This window comes from Macaca mulatta, chromosome 2, assembly GCF_049350105.2.
Source record: "Macaca mulatta isolate MMU2019108-1 chromosome 2, T2T-MMU8v2.0, whole genome shotgun sequence".
NCBI lineage: Eukaryota > Metazoa > Chordata > Mammalia > Primates > Cercopithecidae > Macaca > Macaca mulatta.
Genome location: NC_133407.1, coordinates 160,998,532 through 161,017,964, shown reverse-complemented (window position 1 = coordinate 161,017,964; position 19,433 = coordinate 160,998,532). Strand labels below are relative to the sequence as shown.

General features: G+C 37.0%; 1 protein-coding gene across 4 annotated transcripts in view; it reads right to left on the bottom strand.

The window, feature by feature from the left end:
* HSPBAP1 (HSPB1 associated protein 1) overlaps nucleotides 1-19,433 on the bottom strand; it is a 47,775-nt gene that overhangs the window by 20,155 nt on the left and 8,187 nt on the right. For 2 of the 4 annotated variants that reach the window (XM_077993805.1, XM_077993804.1), the window contains 2 exons: nucleotides 15,030-15,227; nucleotides 6,006-6,187 (listed from right to left, as the gene is read on the bottom strand). In XM_077993805.1, the coding sequence (XP_077849931.1) occupies nucleotides 6,006-6,187; nucleotides 15,030-15,180 (333 nt within the window). In that variant the 5' untranslated portion in view covers nucleotides 15,181-15,227. The remainder of the gene's footprint in view (nucleotides 1-6,005; nucleotides 6,188-15,029; nucleotides 15,228-19,433) is intronic. The other 2 variants (XM_077993806.1, XM_015130001.3) reach the window with 1 other exon arrangement.

Genomic DNA, 19,433 nt, shown 5'->3' with positions numbered 1-19,433 from the left:
TTTAATTTAATTCTGTTGTGGTGAGAGAACATACTTTGTATGACTTAAATCCTTTTAAATTATTGAAACTTGTTTTATAGCCCAGAATATAATCAATCTTGATAAACGTTCCATGTGCACTTGGAAATAATGTGTTTTCTGTTGTTGGGTGGAGTGTTTTATAAATGTCAATGAAATCAAGTGGATTGTTCAAGTCTTTTGTGTCCTTACTGATTTTCTGTATATTTGTTTTACCCATTATAGAGACAGAGGTATTGAAATCCCCCTGCTATAATTGTATATTTGTGTTTTTCTCACTTTAGATTCGTCAGTTTTGTTCATGTATTTTGAAACTGTTATTGGGTTCATACACATTTGGGATTATTATGTCCGCTTGGTGAATTGACCTTTTATTGTGATAAAATGACCCTCTCTACCTTGGGTTTCCTTGTTTTGATGTTAACTATGTCTGTCTCCTCCTTTGAATAGTATTGGCATGAAAAAGGAGTGCTTACTATATGATTCCATTTCTATGAAATTCTAGAACTGCCAAACTAACCTGCAGTGACAGAAAGTACTACATCAGTGGTGTCTGAGAATGAGGGTGTAGGGAGAGACAGGTTATGAAGGGACACTGGGAAACTTTTGGACATGATCAAAATGTTTGTCATCTTGAATGTGGTGATAATTTCTTGGGTGTATGTATACGTAAAACTTAATCAAACTGTTCACCTTAAATATATGCTGTTTATTATATATCAGTTATACCCCAATAAAGTTGTGTGTGTATTTTTTTTAATACAATGCTATTAGTACACTTTGATCCCACTGTCTCGACACTAGCAGTTTTGTTCACCATTGCATTTGTACCATCAGTGCAAATGTCAACACTGTGAAATAAGCAAATATCACCTTAGAAGTATTATGAAAATAATTTTTATCTCAAAGATCCTCTGAAAGGTTGTCAGGGACCCCCAGGGGTCTATGGGCCACTCTGGTTTACAACATCACAACTGTAATTACTCTATGTTCTTCTGTTCTGACTCCTCCTCTAAGTAATTCTAAAACAGTTTCTTATGAAAATACATTTTAAGTCATACTCCAGATTAAAATTGAAATACTTTAATCATGTTCACAAACGTTTTATAACTTAAAATTATATAAGGATAGCATTTAAGACCCTCCCAAGTATGGCTGACGCCACCTGTCTGCTCTGCGTAAGGCCCTGTCCAGTCTCCTCACTGACCTATGCTCTCTCTTACCTCCTGGCCTCTGCTCATGCCCCTTTCAATTTCTGCCTGTTAAAGTTCTATGTTTTAGGACCTGGCTCAGTTTCAGCCTTGGCTATGAAACCTTCTCAACCACTTGTACCCATATCCATCTGTCCCTTGCCTTCCTTCCTATATGTTTTATTTGGATTACTATTTAAATGGTAAGTGACACAGAACGTTTGTGTCCTCCTGTTCCTTTAACAATATTGTAAGCTCTTTGGGCTATATTTTATAATTTTTTACTCCTGTAAACTGCTAACATACTGCTGAATACATAATAGGTATTTGAATGATTACATAAGTGGATTTTTTCCTACTCTTACCATTTCTTGTTTTGATATTTCTCTGGGTCTTTAGGACCCCTCAGAGAATGTTTTGACTTAAACCCCTAGCTTCACCTTTGTCAAATTCTCTGCGGCTTCTAGTTAATCAGTGTAGCATTTGTCAGCCTTGGTAAGAAATTCTTAATCTCCCTGGCTCTCTACTAGTTTTGTAAGTTTTTACTTACAGCCTCTACTTGAAGTTTCCTCCTATTAACTCTTTTCTTCCACAAATTAAATTTATCTATGAAAAATATGTATATTGATAAATATATTGGTATGATTGGAAAATATCCTGTAGCCTCAAGATGGCCTAAAAGTATGATTTTGACACTTAACTGACTTTTGTGTATAGCAAATAAAATTAATCTTATTATTTTTTAGTTATACATCATATCACTGACTAATCTAAATAAAGCACTTGTTTTGAACATTTTGTTCTCTACTTTCCTAGAAAGGTAGGGAATTTGTGACAGTACAAAACAAAATTTCTTTCTTTCAGACTCATTAGGTAAGAATGACGGGTTTTACCTTTTGCAATTATCAGTAAGTATCATCATAATTGAAGTCATTAAGAATCAACATGTAATAAAAGGAATTTTGCCCCAAGAATGCTTCTCAGGTAGAGTCCATTTGACTTTGTGATTTGAATTGGCTACTGAAGGTCAGGAGCCTTGTTAAGTCACCAGGTCACAGATTCCCAAAATACAGTAGATGGAAGAATAGTTGTAACACGTCTTGGACTTTAAAACATAGCTATGAGAGCATGTTGAAATTGAGGCAGGTGATTTGATAATGAATAATGGCATCCGATGGCCAATGATGCTTTCTGATGAGACAAGTTGGAATGTAAGAATTAAGGTGTTTATCGAGCCTATCGGTGGGTAGAGAGTTAATTACCTCTTTTCTGTTTATGTACCTAAGGTAATTTTTCTAAGGAAAAAGAAACTCAGACAATTGCTAATGTACAACGTCAATTTAAGGGGCTGTTTGAAATTTGGATTGAAATATTTATCCTTTGTAAGTTTTGGAGAGTAATTATAATTAATTGTATTATTTTAAAAGTTATATTTTGGGCTGGGCATGATGGCTCATGCCTGCAATCCCAGCACTTTGGGAGGCTGAGCAGGCAGATCACTTGAGTTCAGGAGTTCGAGACCAGCCTGGTCAACATGGTGAAACACCGTTTCTACTAAAAATCTAAAATTTAGCCAGGCACGGTGTATACTCCCAGCTACTCGGGAGGCCGACGCGGGAGAATTGCTTGAACCTAGGAGGCGGAGGTTGCAGTGAGCCAAGATCATGTGATTGCACTCCAGCCTGGGTGACAGAGTCAGACTCTGTCTCAAAAAAAAAGAAAAAGAAATACATGAGCCTGAAAGCTTCCTAAGACTTTTTTCTGATAAGAACAGTGGTATTAACAAACATGACTTTTTGAATAATGAAATGTATCAAGTATACTGAAAATGTGTCAACATTTGGAAGATCTACATAATTCAGTAAACCAATATTTTCCAAATGGTCCATGATAACATTACATAAGATCCATTCTGCGCAAGACAGACCAATGGATTTTATTACAAGGGTACAGAGTTCATTCATTACAGGTTCAGGTTTTATATTGCAACTAATGAGCCTTTAAGAAACTACCTCTCATCAAGTGTGGTGTGGTATAAAAACAATCCACAATTATCTGAAAAGGCTGTTATTAATAAATACTCCTCCCTTTTTCAGTTTCATATGTGTGTGAGGCAAAATTTTCTTCATATACTTTAAACAAACCAACAAATTGCAATAGCTTGAATGGAGAAGCAGAAAATCCAGCTGTCTTCTTACAGCCAGACATCAAGGAGACATGCCAAAATGTACAACAATCCATCCCTCTGATGACATTGAAAATTTTTTGAATATAGTTATTTTCTTAAAAATATTATTATGTTAACATATAGCGGGTTGTGTCATTTTAAATAAATTAATAAACATTTTTTAAATGTACCCATTTTAATGCTTAACTACCCACCATTTTATGACAGATATAAGAAAGCTTGAAACACAAGTAATAAGACTTGGTAGTTGAATGAATTAAACCAACATAGGTACCTGTGATGTAAGAAGACTTGGAGCCCAGAAAATTTCGAGACAAAAGGTGATATAATCCTAATGGATGTGGTTATTCATAGCAGAATTAATTGCCATAATATGAGCTGACAGAAAACTCATTCAACTCAAAATATCAGATTTTATAAGGGCTCAGTTAGAATTCCAGCACATTGCCAAAAAGACTGCCCTTTATATCCGCACTTAATGGACAGGTCACATACTGCTCAGTGCTGCCTTGCCTGGGATGAGACAGAACTACTGAGGTCAGATCAAAGACTCATCCAAGGCAGAGTGAGCCTAGACTCAGGACAGAGAGTCCCAATGGGACTGAATGTATGCACACCCTCTGTAGGCACAGTAGTCATCAAAGCTCTGGAGTAGCTAAAGCTCTGAAAGCAGACTATTTGGGTTACCCCTTCGTAGCTGTATAATCTTAGAAAAGGTTTACTTAACCTCTTTGGGTCTCATTTTTCTTAAAATGGGGATAATTATTAAATCATAGAGTTACTTTGAGGATTATAAATGTAAAACATTAGAAAAATTCCCCCCAAAAGTAAGTACTTGATCAATGTTACTATTAAGCAATATTTTACCTGAAATATGGAGTAAAGTACTAGTCTGATTTACAGAGTGGTGGGGGGTGAGTATGAGAAACATAACAAAACACTTTTAAAGTTAACTATGAAATCTGTAAGTTCCATAATTAAAGAACCATAAAGTGATCACAATTAAGGTTGTAAGAAAAAACATCTACCTTAAAATTATCATTTAAAAATGAGTAAATAGTAGATTTGGTATTGACTTTGAATTCAGAGTCATTTACTGAGTGTTTTTAAAACCTATGCATTTCTTTCATGGGTAAGAGAATGAAAATACATTCTCAACAACAATGACAGGCTGGGTGCAGTGGCTCATGCCTGTAATCCCAGCACTTTGGGAGGCCTAGGTTGGTGGATCACTTGAAGTCGGGAGTTCGAGACCACCCTGGCCAACATGGTGAAACCCTGTCTCTACAAAACCATACAAAAATTAGCTGGGTGTGGTGGCAGGCACCTGTAATCCCAGCTACTGGGGTTAGGGGGTGGGCGGTGGCTGTGGCAGGAGAATTGCTTGAACCTGGGAGGCAGAGGTTGCAGGGAGTTGAAATTGCACCACTGCATTCCAGCCTGGGTGACAGAGACTCCATCTCAAAACAACAACGACAACAACAACAACAACAACAAAACTATGGGGCAAGGTGACACATTTTTCCTTTTTTTAATATAAAAAAGCAAAATTAAGCCAGGCGCAGTGGCACATTCCTATACTTCCAGCAACTCGGGAGGCTGAGATGGGAGGATCTATTATAATACCTATGTTAACATCAGTATTTACATCTTGACTCAACATAAAAAAGAAAAATATACACTGAATGGAAAATTACTGAGGAGCCAAAGAACTATCAGCCTATGAAAGCCAAGTCCAGAGAGTGGGTGGTGGCAGAGAGGAAAAGAGGTGAACAGCCTGCAGGGATGGTGAAATATTTCTCTCCACAAAGAAGGGGCAGGAAGAAGGACTCTGGAGCCTTGGCCTGAGTGGGGGCAAGGCAGAGTCCTCCAAACAGCCTCTGGAATGGCTCCCATTCCTGCCCCACACCTAAGACACACATGGAAACAAGAGCAGAGAGTTTGCAAAATTATCTCACAAAATAAACTGCCAGTTTAAGGTAGAAAACATTTAAAAGAAAAGAGGATATGGTAGTCTGGAAACTCTTGTTGTCAGTTATGTCAACATACGGCAAAGAACTTCCATAATTTTACTTCTGCAAGTCACTCCCACACTTCTATAGGGCTTCTGCTACCAAATACTGGAAGCCAAGTGTTCTCTGCCTCAGGCCATGAACTGCCAGATAAAACAGCTGTCCAAAACCCCTAGAGCAGGTAGAAATTGCAGCAGCAGCCTGGTCACAGCCCAGGGAATGCTCCTTCACAGAATCGGCTTTATGCTTTCATCTGCCTCGCTGACGCGACAAGAACTTACATGGAGGTCAGGAGGCAATGAAGTTTTACATACAATCTATGCTTCTAACATACTCCAAACCGACTCAAGCACTGTTTAAAAGCAAACGAGGGTGTATAGGAAGTTTGCGAGCAGGAAAACAAGGAAGCCTGCTCATCTGTGTGAGCCAAATGATACACTTCTCTTCAGCAAACTTTCGGTTTGAGTGGGTGAAATATCCAGGACTCATGGCGATTACTTATGAGAGAAAAAGGCAGAGAAGGTGCCAGGGAGATTCTAATTTGTGTGTTCTTAAAAACAAATTCCTACCAAGATTAGAAGGAAGGTTCTGACTTACCTGGAAAATATCTGTCTTGTCTTCAAATAGACTGACAAAATATTTATAGTCAGCATAAGCCCAGAACTTGGAATGGTCATAATCTCTAAATGGTCCAGAAATACTAGACTGGTCACAGTTCCAGGTCAGAAACTCTTCGAGTGTAGCTTCTACATAACTACATGTAGTTTCAAACTGAGGAACTGCAATGTAAGAGAATGCAACTTTAAATGTATAATGAACACATTTCCTAATTATTGTTGTTTTTTAAAAAATAAAGATGATTTCAACCAAAACATTAACTTTGAAGACTAACTAAAAATTCGTTTTGAGCCAGGTGTGGTGGTGTATGCCTGTAATCCTAGTTTCTCTGGAGGTTGAGGCAGGAAGACGGCTTGAGTCCAGGAATTTGAGACCAGTCTGTGCAACAGAGCAAAACCTCATCTCCAAAAAAAAATTAATTAAAAAATTTAAAAATTGATTTGTACTTGTTATATAATTAGAGCCATTTATAAAATTCACAATACTCAGGATTAAACATAAAAGTATAAAGCACAGTTTTAACCTCAAGATTAAAGACTACCCTATGAGTAGATTTAGTAATCCAAACTTGAGGATTTAGTAAATAAAAACTTGAGGCACCATATAGTTAAATGCAAAATTTTATGCTGCTGACACTTGAAAAAGGCAAAGATCACTAGAGATGAGGGTTGATCAGGAAAGCTTCAAGAAAAGGTATCTTATCTGTCCACAGTGGCTTGCTATTATGGGTGTGACCCCAGTGAGTCAAGATTGGAGTCTCAGATTGACACAGACTATTCTTCTAAAAGAATGATGAAATTAATTTTATTTTTGCAACTTAAATGAACATAGGAAGTTAATATTTAAGAAATCTGATTATGACTTCCTTTACAAAACATGAAATCTTTTCAAGATGTGATATAGATCAGTTAGCACAGTGCTTGACACAGCAGATTTCAGTAGATGTTCACCACTATTTTTTATTTTTTGTTTTTGTTTTGAGATAGGGTCTTGCTCGTCATACAGGCTGGAGTGCAGTGGTGTAATCTCGACTCACTGCAACTTCTGCCTCCCGGGTTCAAGTGATCCTCCCGCCTCAGCCTCTCAAGTAGCTAGGACTAGAGGCATGTGCCACCACGCCTGGCTAATTTTTGTATTTTTTAGTAGAGATGGGGTTTCGCCACGTTGGCCAGGCTGATCTTGAACTCCCGGCCTCAACTGATCTGCCCGCCTGGGCCTCCCAAAGTGCTGGGATTACAGGCGTGAGCCACCGTGCCCAGACAATGTTAGGCACTATTATTAGTACTTCTTATCCATTCATATATTTACTTGGAACCCTTTAAAAGTCAGCTGAATCAGTAGCAAGAAGAATATGAATATTCTTCTTTCAACGGCTTTTATCTTTTCTCTACGTTTCTGCCTGTAACTGCTTAGAATTATCCAATCATCTTTTTCCTTTCCCTTCTTTTTCCTAAGCCACAGAATGGCAGAGAGGTAATAGAGACAGGGTGTATGTCAACGAATCATCCTAATTCATCCACTTTAACTTGTCACCTCACTTTGAGAAGCGGGAGAACTTAACTAGGGCACATTTATCTAAAATATTAAAATATACATATTCAAGAACTATTTAAATTTTAACAATTTTTGTAAAGCACTTAGTGCCTGGTACATAGTAAACAATCAATATACATAAACTCTTAACATACCAACATTGGCCAGGCATAGTGGCACATGCCTATAATCTCAGCGCTTTGGGAGGCCGAGGTGGGAGGACTGCTTGAGCCCAGGAGTTTGAGATTAGCCCGGGCAACATGGTGAAACCCTGTCTCTATAAAAAATACAAAAAAATTAGCCAGGTGTGGTAGTATGTGCCTGGAGTTCCAGCTATTCAGGCAGCTGAAGCGGGAGGATCACTTGAGCCCTGGAGGTTGAGGCTGCAGTGAATAGAGACTGTGCCGCTGCACTCCAGCCTGGGTGACAGTGAGATCCTGTCTCAAAACAAAAACAAAAACAAAACAAAAAAATTACCAACTTCATCAAAAATTTATCATAAAAGCACAGAAGTACATAAAGTTTAATTCTGACAAAAGTGCATGGGGCAAGAAAGCTGTATGACTCTGGGAAATAGGAGTCATTTCTAAAAGATTTAAGTAACTCCACTGTAAGTCTAAACATATTATACCGTCTTAGGAGTTTTCACTTCCTAGAATTCAATCCAACTAAATACTAAAGCCATTAAATGAGCTACTTGCCCCTGGGGTGGACTAAGCAGGACTTTTCTGTTGAGGCCAGTTATCTCAGGCAAGCCTGATTTGCCGCCCCCAGAACCTGGCCTCATTAGAAGACTTCATTTTCTGTTATAGCAAGCTCTGCATGTTAAAAAATGTTAAATCTAAAAATGTAAAAATTACATATGAGAACTGTTACTGTCAGGGGAAAATTATCATGAATGGAAAGAATGAAAATGACAGATCTTTTCATTTCCATAATGATTTCAAAATAGAATTTTTTCACTCTTTCCTGGTAGTAGCATCATCAAAGGTACTGCTCTGATTTTGTTATAATGACAATTTCTTTCTGGGTAGTACAGTTGTTATTCTTAGTTTGTCTTATGCAATGAAATTATTCCTTTCTAATTTTATCAAGATTCTTTCATTTAATGTTGAAGTAGTCTAGGCAACTATAATGTTCATCCTACTTACTGTAAAGTACTAGGTAAGAAGCGCAACTGAGGTCAGGATTTGGCAGTAGTGTACAAGCTGAGCTTGCTTTTAATTATTATAAAAAGGGGTCCTAAAATAGTTTTTGCACAACAGGATAACAACTATTTCTCCATTTTGTTAAACTTTCATCATTTTACAAGTAAGAAGTAATACATGATGCCTAAACTCTAAACAGGTCTTTTGATCACTCTATCCCCCTGCTTTCAGATGTTCAGGGTTATTTCTACAACTGCTTGCCAAATTTACTGCCAACTGAGATACAACACTGCCACTGAGCACGTATCTTGGGAAACAAATCTGATCCAAAATGCTATGTGATGTTCTCTATCTGCTTCCTAAAATAAACTAAGGAACACATGATATTCAAAAATGCCAATTATTAACACTTCTATTTCAAGTATTCTAGAAAAATTCTAACCAAGACCTAAGACCTAAAACAGAAATAAGAAACATACTCAACAGAGAGGAAACAAAGTTATCCTTACTTTTAAAATCATATGCCTGTCTAACTAGAAAACCCACAAAACAACACAAAACTACCTAGGCTAATTAGTAGGTGCACACAATATAAACACACAGAAACAAATGGCTTTCCTCTATGACCAATCACAACCAGTTAGAAAACTGTAACAGGCAAAAATATTTCCTTCATAACAGCTATAACAAATTTACAGTATTTTAAGGAATCTGTAGACCTATATAAAAACTATAAATCACTTTACTGAGACCCAAATAGACTTCGTAAGTAAAGATAACATGTTCCTGTGTAGGAAGATACAGTATTATAACAATGGGATTAATTAATTATAAAGCTTAATCAATTTTCATTTGAAATTCCAACAGGTTTCTTTACAGTGAGAACTTTGTGTAACTCTAAAGTTCATTTAGATATATAAAATTCAATAATATCTAAGAAAAAAGAGTAATTAGGGAGGATGAATTGTATATTCAAATATTAAAACACATACCAGTACTAAAAGCATGTTTTAAAACTGTTTTACTGGCCCCCAAACTGGTAGCTTAATATGTGGCCCAAAAACTGATGCTGGAATATACAAGAATATAGTAATATAATAAAGGTGATTTCCAAAGTCAGTAGGGTAAAAAAGAAATATTCAGTAAATGGTATTGGAATAAAATTTCCAAATTTAGCTATTTGTATAAAAAAATTCATTGAATACCATATAACAAAATAAGTAAGAAATGGATAGTTAAATGTAAAAAAGAAATCATTAATCAATTAGAAAAAAACTATTAGAATATTTCTCTATTTTCAGGATAAAGAAGGAATTTCTAAAGTTAAATGAAAATAAAAATGTTAATAAAGCATTATTTGATTATATAAAAATATAAAACTGTGAAGCTAAAATGAGAAAGCAAACAATAACTAGGAAGCTTATTAGTTAACAACACAGTCTTCTTTTTTTTCATCTGTTTTACTTATTTTTTTTATTTCTAGAGGCAGGGTCTCAGTCTGTTGCTCAGGCTGGTGGGCAGTGGCGTGGTCAGAACTTTGAACTGCTGGGCTAAAGCGATCCTCCTCCCTCAGCTTCCTGAGCAGCTAAGACTACAGGTGTGCACCATCACACCCAGCTAATTAAAACAATTTTTTTTTTGTAGAGACAGGGTCTTGCTATGTTGCCCAGGCTGTTCTGGAACTCCCAGCCTCAGGTGATCCTTCTTTCTAGGCCTCCTACAGTGCTGGGATTATAGGTGTGAGTCGCTGTGCCATGCCACAATCTTCATAATATACAAAGAATTCAAAAAAAATTTTAAACCCTAAAATCCCAATAAGGAAATAGTCAAAGACCAATTATCAGAAAAAAATACAAATTACGAATAAACATGAACATATGTTCAATATCACTAGCAATCAAATAAATGTGTGTGTGTGTGTGTTGTTTTTTTTTTTTTTTTGAGACAGAGTCTCACTCTGTGGTCCAGGCTGGAGTGCAGTGCCACTATCTTGGCTCATTGCAACCTCTGCCTCTTGGGTTCAAGTGGTTCTCATGCCTCAGCCTCCCAAATAGCTGGGATTACAGGCGTGCTCCACCATGCCCAGCTAATTTTTTGTATTTTTAGTAGAGATGGCGTTTTGCCATGTGCCCAGGCTGGTCTCGAACTCCTAAGCTCAGGTAATCCACCCACCTCAGCCTCCCAAAGTGCTAGGATTGCAGGCATGAGCCACTGCACGCAGCCAAATAAATGTTAATTAAAATAATGAAATAACATTTTTCATGTAACAGGGCCTCGCTCTGTCTTCCAGGTTTGAGTGCAGTAGCGTGATCACAGCTAACTGCAGCCGCAACCTTCTAGGCTCAGGTGATCCTCCCATCTCAATCTCTTGGGTAGCTGGGACAACAGGTGCACGCCACCATGCCCAGATAATTTTTTTGTACTTTTTGTAGAGACAGGGTTTTGCTATGTTGGCCAGGCTGGTCTTGAATTTCTGGGCTCAAGCAATCCTCCTGCCCCAGGCTCCCAAAGTGCTGGGATTACAGGCATGAGCCACCATGCCCAGCCTGAAAGATTTTTAAGATAAATTTCAGTTTTGGCCAAGGAGTAGCAAAACAGGAACCCTCACATGTTCTGAAAAGAATGTAAATAGAAACCACCTTCGTGCAAAGCCCTTAGCCATATGTTTCAAAGCCTTTCATTCTTTCACTTCACAAATTGAACGTCCATTAGGTGCTCAGCCCATGATGAGATGTGGCCCTTGCCCTCACAGAAGTGACCTTCTTGAGGGGAAGAGACTTTAAACAGGTAATTATACAACCATGTGATTACAACTGTGCTAAGTGTTACTAAGAAATACAAAGTGTTCTGAGGTAATTGAATAGTCATACCTGATTTGTGGTATGGGGAAGGATAGATTTGTCAGGAAAAATGACATTTAAGCTAAGATCTGACAGAAGGAGATGAATTAATTAGGTAAAGTTGGCAGAAAGGGAAGTGAGAAAAGAGAGGCTAGACACAGGGAACTACATACACATGCGAAGGTCCTGAAGTGGGAAGAAACAAAGCCCTGGAAATACAGAAACTGAAAAATGCTTGTCTGGCCTGAGCTCAGGGAGAGAAATGATGCTGGGCCTTCCACACCACAATGGACATTTTGGTCTTTAGCCTAAGCGTAACTGGAAGCCATTTAAGTGTTTTAAGCAGAGAAATAAGATTAGATTTGTTTTCCTAAAAGTCGTCTCTGGCTTCAGTACGAGGAATGGTGTGGAAAGGGAGGGCAAGGGGTGCAGACAGACTAGGATGAGGCCATACAACTATGGTGGTGAGAGAGAGTAAGCGGGGTAACGCCCACTAGAGGACGGCTGTGGAGACAGACAGAAGCAGGCAGATGCTAGATATTTAGGATGTAAGTCACTGAGTCACAAGACACCACTCAAGACAAGCAATCAGAATGACTCAGAGGTTCTGGTGTAAGGAGTGTCACAGATAGTGCTGCTAATGATGATAATGCTCATATCCTTTGATCCAGTAACTCTCCTAGGAATCAATCCTAAGGAAGTAATCAGAAACTTTGACAAAATTTGTTTGCAAAGATGTTCACTACAGTCTTTTTAAAATTTAAAACTTGTAAGCAATCTAAGTCATCAAAACTTTAAAATTAAATTATGATACTACCAAACAATAAAATATTAGGTAGCCTTTGAAAAATCATACAATCTCAAGAGAAGCTGCTCAGAGTAAAAGAAAAAAAAAGCAAGCTATGAAAATTAATATAACTTTATTTTTAAAATACAGAAAGGCCTACATGGGCATTCCTCAAAATATAACTAGTGGTTATCTCTGAGTAGTGGGACATTTGCAAGTCATATACTTACTAAGGGTAGTATCCAGAATATATAAAGAACTCTTATAACTCAATAATGAAAAGACAAAAACAATTAGAAAATGGGCAAAGGATTTGAACAGACATTTTTCCAAAGAAGATATACAAATGGCCAATACACACATAAAAAGATGCTCAACATTATTAGTCATTAGGGAAACACAAATCAAAACTATAATAATACTTCCCATACACTAGAATAGTTATAATTTTTTTTTGTTTGTTTTTTGTACTTTTAGTAGAGACAGGGTTTCACCATGTTGGCCAGGTTGGTCTCAAACTCCTGACCTCGTGATCTGCCCACCTCGGCCTCCCAAAGTGCTGGGATTACAGGTGTGAGCCACTGCATCCAGCCTAGAATAGCTATAATTTTTAAAATGGAGTGTTGGCAAGGATGTGGAACAAACTGGAACTCTCATACATTGAAAGTGAGAATATAAAATGGTGCAGCTGCTTTGGAAAACGGTTTCTTAAAATGTTAAACACAGAATTACTGTATGACCCAGCAATTCTACTCCAAGAGAAATGAAAATACATGTCTACACTAAAACTTGTACATGAATGTTCATAGTAGCATTATTTGTAATAGCCAAAAAATGGAACGACCCAAATGTCCATCAACTGATGAATAGATAAATAAAATGTACATATTCGTACAACAGAATATTATTTGGCAATAAAAAGAACTGAAGTACTGACACATATTACAACATGGATGAACCTTGAAAACACACTAAATGAAAGAAGCAAGGCACAAAAGGGCCAATATTGAATGATTCCACTTATATGATATATTCTAAGTAGTCAAATTCATAGACACAGAAAGTAAATCAGTGGCTGCGAGGGCCTATGGTAAGGCAGAATGGAAAATGATGCCTTAATGGGTACTGGGCTTCTTTATGGGATAATAGCAATATTCCAGAATTAGATAGTAGTGATGGTTGTACAATATCGTGACTATACTAACAACCAATGAATTGCATACTTTTAAATAGCTAAAATGCTCAATTTTATGTTATGTAGATTTTATTTAATAAAAAAGAACATTGTCTTTACTAAAAGCTCAGAGTCGTTTCTCACAACCTCAGAGAGTTATTTCCCTTTTTTTTTTTTGGTGCTTAAGTATTAACTTGAAAATGTCAAATTACTGTGTCTCATCTATAAAATGGGATAATAGCAGCACTGTCCTAAGGTTTTAGGAAGATTCAGAAAGCTAATACCGTATGTGCAAAGTATTCACAATAGTGTCTGAAACAATAGCTTTAAATAAATGTTAGCTATTGGTAGTATTGTACTTGGAATCTAACCAGAATGTGAAAAAATTACTATTTCTATTTTTATCCAAATTAGTGTCTAACAGACACTTCAATGAGAGGCAGATTTCTTTGACTAAAATCAACAAGGAAAAGGCACAATTTGATTTTTATGTTATTGCTGCTGGTCTAAGATTGAATTTTAAACAGTTTGATCTTTGATTATAATGAGATGACAAAGAGTTCCAGGTATATTCAACATGCTACATCTGTCACAGGAGTACAAAGGGGTTCCAGACACCAAAAACTAAATAATTCTGTCAGCAATGCTACAAGATCAAAATGAGAGAAAGCAGGTTGGAGCAGCAGGAAGGGAAGCTGGGGACTTTTCTAGTTCTCCTGAGCTGTTAATAGATATTAACAAGCTACTTTACCTCAATGCTTAAAAAAACTGAAATTCTAGACTACCAAACTTACCCATATTGAAATATAAGTTAAACAACAGAAAATGATTATAGACTCTCTTAGATTAGAAACAGTAGTTTTAGAGTTAATGGTAAATTATCTAAATTTTAGAGTTAATGGTAATTGCTTTATCTGAAAATAAGGCAAACAAATCAAAATGTTATGTCTTCAGAAAAGAAGAGGCAAAATCTATTTGCTTAAGAGAATAAAAGAGCGAGCTTTACATATGGTTCATGTTTGTGCAATGCAAAACAGGTCAGTCAGTCAATAAAGCAGAGGGATAAAATTACAACCCAGTAATTATACAACTATAAATAGTGCCTGAAGCCACAAATAAAAGGACACATTCTACTTGAGTAAAAAGTGGACGGCACTATTAGATTAGTATTGGTCTAATAGGAACATAAATAAGAGCACATTAACAAATATTTATTTATTAAGTATCTAACATTTAATGAACCACAATAATGTTTAGCAATATACATATAAGATACATGAACAAATACATTTTGTATGCGGTCATAAACTATAGACTGTTTTGTCTATACTTTATATAGACAAAAACAAAAAACACTTAAGCCAAACTGTTTTCCAAACTTTCCAATAAAATATTCCTGTATGTACAGTGAATGGTCAAAAAAAAAAAAAAAGGATTAGAAAGCAAGGATTTTCAAGAGATCAGGAGGCCACTGCTGAGAATGCAGGGATGCTCCTGAAGAGACATTATGATAGTGATTACCTATAGTGATACCTGTGCTCATGCTTTTCATCCCCATTCTGAATCGTATCTGTTTGCCATGAAGGACCTCCGAAAGGTATTTAGCATTCCAGTGTCGTGCTGGCCAATCAAACACCATGTTACAGAAGATTGCAGGTTGTTGTAAAGACATGATAATTTCTTTTGCTTTCTCTGGCGTAAAAGGTTTGACATGTTCACCTAGAAAGAGAAATGAATAGCGCAATAGATAGAAAACTATCAAGTTTTTTCATACAATATGGAGAAAAAAATAGCGAATATTGTTTTTATCATGGCAAATCATTCTCTACAATTACAATGATGTATACATCATTTACTGCTGTTTCTATACACATATGACCTCAAAAGACCTAATTCTTTTCTTTTTTTAGATCCAGGGGTATATGTGCAGGTTTGTTACATGGGTATATTGCGCAATGCCAAGGTTTGGGTTTCTATTGAACCTATCACCCAAATAGTGACCACAGTACTCAACAGGTAGTTTTTTAACCCTTGCTCCTCTCCCTGCCTCCTCTCTTTTGGAGTTCCCAGTGTTTATTATTCCCATCTTTATGTCTGTGTGTACTTGATGTTTAGCTCACACTTATAAGTGAGAACTTGTGGTATTTAGCTTTCTGTTTCTGCATTAATTAACTTAGGATAATGGCTTCCATCTGCATCCATGTGGCTGCAAGGGAAATGATTTCATTCTTTTTTATGGCTGCATAGTATTCCATGGTGCATATATATATATATATATATGTATGTATGTATCTCATATTTTCTTTATTCAATTCACCATTAGTGGGCACCTAAGCAGATTCCATCTCTTAGCTATTGAGAATAATGCTGTGATAAACACATGAGGGCAGGTGAAAAGACCTAATTCTTAAATGATTTTTCTCATACTAAATTTTAAGTGTTTAAATTTTGGTAGATATTTACAATATTCAATGTCAAAAATGAAATTTTAGTGTTAAAAAAGGCTTTCCAACTACATCTTTAAATTTTAGAAGGTGTGATTTTTTGGAAAACACTACTTCCTAAGTAGAGGATTATGTAAGAAATGCTGATGGGAACTACTCTTGAATAACTAGAGTTGCTGCAGTCAGCAACAATTCTACTTGTTATATCACAGGTTAATGCCAGAAAGACTACTGAGTCAATATAGCAGTCAACTGGGGAGGGAGAAGGATTATTTTTATTGCAATTTTAAAAGGATAAAAGATGTACTTAGATGGCAATCAATATTAATCCTTGGTTTCAACTGCATCTATAAACAGTACAGAAGAGCTGTACAAACCAACACTGTAATTTAAATAAATGTCACAGAATCATAAAATATTAATCTTGGATAGGAGAGCAAAGATTAGTATTTTTTGAATAAAAGAACAAGCAAGTTTCTCTTTTAAAGACGTCTTAAGATGGCAAGTTTTTTGGGAGGTTTAAAAAATGCTTCATACTCTCTGACCCTCAAAACATATATTTATGATTATCAAGAACAATCAGCTAACCCTCTATTTTAGTTACTTTATCTATAATTACACTGAATTCAAAACATTAAGAAAAATTCATAAATAGTCCAAATTCTTCTATCACCCAACCTTCTTCTCTATGATAAAAGGAAGAGGGATAGGGAAGGAATCATCAAAGAACTTGAGTAATTTGTGTTTGTCTAAAGGTAAGGCTTGTTTTTAAAGAAACTGAAAACTTAAATCAGTTTGGCCTCCTTTCTCAGACAAGGACAAAAACTTGGAATCCCTTCTTAAGCCCTCAGTGAAAGTCAGCAGGCTCTAAGCCCTTGGTAGATGACATTTGAGAACAATCTGTTACCTTCTACACAGTCATCATTCTAAGTGAGAAGGTCAGTGTGGATGCTCAGAGGGGAAAGGCAGGAGAGTCAGGGACTGCATGCAGTGAGGAAGAGAAGGCACCCTTGGTCTCACTGAAAAGCAGCCCCTGGTTTATCTTCAGGTGACCTCTACAAGGTAAAGAGCCCTGTAAAGGATAACATTATGTGACCAAGAATACAATTTTCTGTTTTTCCTTGAGATGGTTGCTTTTTATTGTGTTTTTCACTTTTGACATGTACAGCAACTTTGCATTCAAGTTCTTCATCCATTCCATACGGGTCTATAAGTCTAAGTACAAGGTTACCTATATTGCAGTGCACCAAATCTTCCTGGACTTGGTATGCCTGGATTCCGCGTATATGAAAATGAACACCTACATTTTTTTATTATATGTTTTTAAAGTTTTGCTGTAGACTACTTGTACAGAAGGTCAAATTTCTCCTCTACCCTCTTAAAGTCTCTAGCTGAGACTAACATAAAACAGGTTAACAGAGAAACGCATACAAACATTATTCAGAAATTTTTACATGTACATGGGAGCCCTCACAAGAAAAATGAAGACCGAAAGAAGCAGTTAGAGCTTAACATCTATATAGTAGGTTGGGCAAAGAGTAGTAAATTTTGAAAATGAGACAAGACAAAGAAGTTGGGTGAGTACAGGTAATTGTGGAAAAGTGACTGGGAAGATAAAGGTTGGTTTAACAAGGTTTGTTAGTACAGATTTCTCTCAGCCTTTATTACCCATCTTTGGTTACAAGAATGTCTTCCTCGTTCCTGGTACAGGGAGGGCAACTTTCACATGGAAGTTTTACCTCCCGCTCTTGGGAAGAAAAAGGGAGCTCAAAATGACCCTGCATCTGCTGTTTTTCAATGTTTTTTTTTTCTTTTTTTTGAGACAGAGTCTTGTTCCGTCGCCAGGATGGAATGCAGTGGTGCAATCTTGGCTCACTGCAACCTCTGCTTCCTGGGTTCAGGCGATTCTCCTGCCTTAGCCTCTCAAGTAGCTGGGACTACAGGCACGCACCACCATGCACAGCTAATTTTTGTATTTTTAGTAGAGACGGGGTTTTACCAGGTTAGCCAGGATGGTCTTGATCTCTTGACCTTGTGATCCACCCACCTCAGCCTCCCAAACTGCTGGGATTACAGGGGTGAGTCACTGTGCCCGGCCTTTTCAATGCCTTTTACCCCAAATAATCAATGTACCAAAGTGGCATATTTTGATCCCTACACTCTGAAAAGCTATAATATATTCATGATAAATAGTATTCTATTGTTCATGGCATATAAATTGGAATCATCCTTTGGGAAACAACTGGGAAAAGGAAAGAACTGTTCATTATCTCAGTAACTCATGTTATAGGAATTTACTGTAACAAATAATCATGAGCTATGTATAGCATACACATACACACACACAAATGTCTACTACCGCACTATAACAACAAAAAATGTAAACAACCTAATGCCCCAAAGCAGAAAAATATTTACTAAATTATAAGGCAATCCCATAGTATACTATACTCACTAAAAATGAGGGCTGTCTAGAAATATGTAGAGATGTGAGGTGGGAAGGGAGAGTTGGACCTGAAGTTGACTCAGAGCTATTACAATAGCCAAGCGATAAGTATGGTACAGGCCTGAACAACAGGGGTGGCAGTGAGTAAGTGAGAGATGGTAAAGATGAAGAAATACTGAGATAATAATATCAAAGGCTATTATAACCAGAGATGTGGGGTGGGAGTCAGATGTAGCCACAAGACTGAGTTGTCTAGACTTGGTGACTTGCCAAAAGAGAAGTCAAGAGCAATAACTCATTCTGTTGGAAAGATGAGTAGTTTGCTTTTGAACACAGGCACCATAATGATACCATACATTTAATTGTTTAATGCTTCACTCTTTACAATGCACTTTTACATTAAAAGTGCTCATCTGATCTTCTAAGAAGCCTGTAAAACACAGGCAGAGACGGTAATTCATTTCCATTAACTGAAGGAAGAAATGGAAGCTTAGATGTCAGAGGACTGGAACCAGATTTATCAGGTCCCCTCAGTTCAAGTCCAGTGCTCTTTCCACTGCACAATCCTATTTCTAGAGAATTGACTGTGCAACTTAACTAGGGCTAAAAACTCAGAAGAAAAAATATAAGCTGAAAGGATACACAGGAAAGCTCAAGATCAATTCATAAATAATCATTCACATGTGCTCTGGGGAGAGAGGAATGTTTTGAGGAGCGCATGAGTTGTATGTGCATAAGCACACATGGCAGGGAGTGCTAGTTACTTTTGACAAAGACTCTTTGCTTGGCCAAACTTTAGTCAGGCTTTGATTCTTTTGCTAGGTCCATCTATGCACTTCCTTGTAAAACCCAGTTTTAGGCAAGAACCTTGCTAAGTCAGTTTAGCAAGAATTGCCCCCATCCCTGACATCTGATCAGGTTTTTCATCCTCAACCGACCTCCAGGTGATATCTGATCACCTTGGCCTGCCTTCAGCAAGAATCCTGTTAGGTTGGTTTAGCCAGATTTCCCCTTACCCCTGGTGTTTCCTCTTAG